At 65.5% G+C, this 828-nt stretch overlaps 1 protein-coding gene across 1 annotated transcript in view; it reads left to right on the top strand.

Annotated features, from left to right (window-relative positions):
* Positions 1-6: 6 nt before the first annotated feature.
* Positions 7-828, top strand: part of LOC103925579 — a gene marked incomplete at both ends in the record, with an annotated part of 7,040 nt that continues 6,218 nt past the window's right edge. Inside the window, 2 exon segments of the mRNA XM_009334309.1 lie at positions 7-159; positions 608-780. Of these exon segments, the coding sequence (XP_009332584.1) occupies positions 7-159; positions 608-780 (326 nt within the window).

Below are 828 nucleotides of genomic sequence, written 5' to 3'. Positions count from 1 at the left end.
CTGGATGGGTTGTCGGAGCGCTGTGCCCAGTACAAGAAGGATGGGGCCGACTTCGCCAAGTGGCGCTGCGTGCTGAAAATCAGTGACAACACCCCTTCCGCGCTCGCCATCATGGAGAACGCCAACGTCCTGGCCCGCTATGCCAGCATCTGCCAGCAGGTACGTGCCTGTGGCTGGGCATTGCCCCACGGGATGGGCATTGACCCATAGGATGGTTGTTGACTTAAGAGGCCGGGTATTGCCCCGCAGGGATGGGCACAGATCCATGGGGCTCAACATTGCCCCCGTGCCTAGGTATCACCCCATGGGGCTGGACATCAACCCACGGGCTGGGTAACGCCTCACGTGGATGGGTATTGACCCCCAGGACCAGGCATTGCCCCACGGGGTGGGCATCACCCATGGGGCCAGGCATTGCTGCGTGGGGCTGGGCATCGCCTCATGAGGCCAGGCATCACCCCACTGGGACGGGCATCACCGGCAAGGGTGGACACCGAACCTCGGGGCTGAGCATCACCCCCCAGGTCTAGGCGTTGGCCCACATTGCCATGGGGCCGGGGCAATGCCCAGGGATGTCTCCGTGATGGCATCTGCCTGGTGTTTGCAGAATGGCATCGTGCCCATCGTGGAGCCGGAGATCCTGCCTGATGGTGACCACGACCTCAAGCGGTGCCAGTACGTGACGGAGAAGGTGAGCAGTGGAGCGGGCAGCAGCGCGGGCACTGTGCCGTGCCGTGCCGTGCCGTGCCGGGCGACTCCACGCTACATGCCGGGGGTGCTCCCGGGAGGTGCCATGGGCTGCGGGGGGCTCCCCCGCCGGTCGTGGGG

This window comes from Pygoscelis adeliae, unplaced genomic scaffold, assembly GCF_000699105.1.
Source record: "Pygoscelis adeliae isolate BGI_AS28 unplaced genomic scaffold, ASM69910v1 Scaffold531, whole genome shotgun sequence".
In the NCBI taxonomy this organism is placed as follows: Eukaryota; Metazoa; Chordata; class Aves; order Sphenisciformes; family Spheniscidae; genus Pygoscelis; species Pygoscelis adeliae.
The sequence above is the reverse complement of the archived record's forward strand: the minus strand, read 5'-3'. Positions and strand labels throughout refer to the sequence as shown.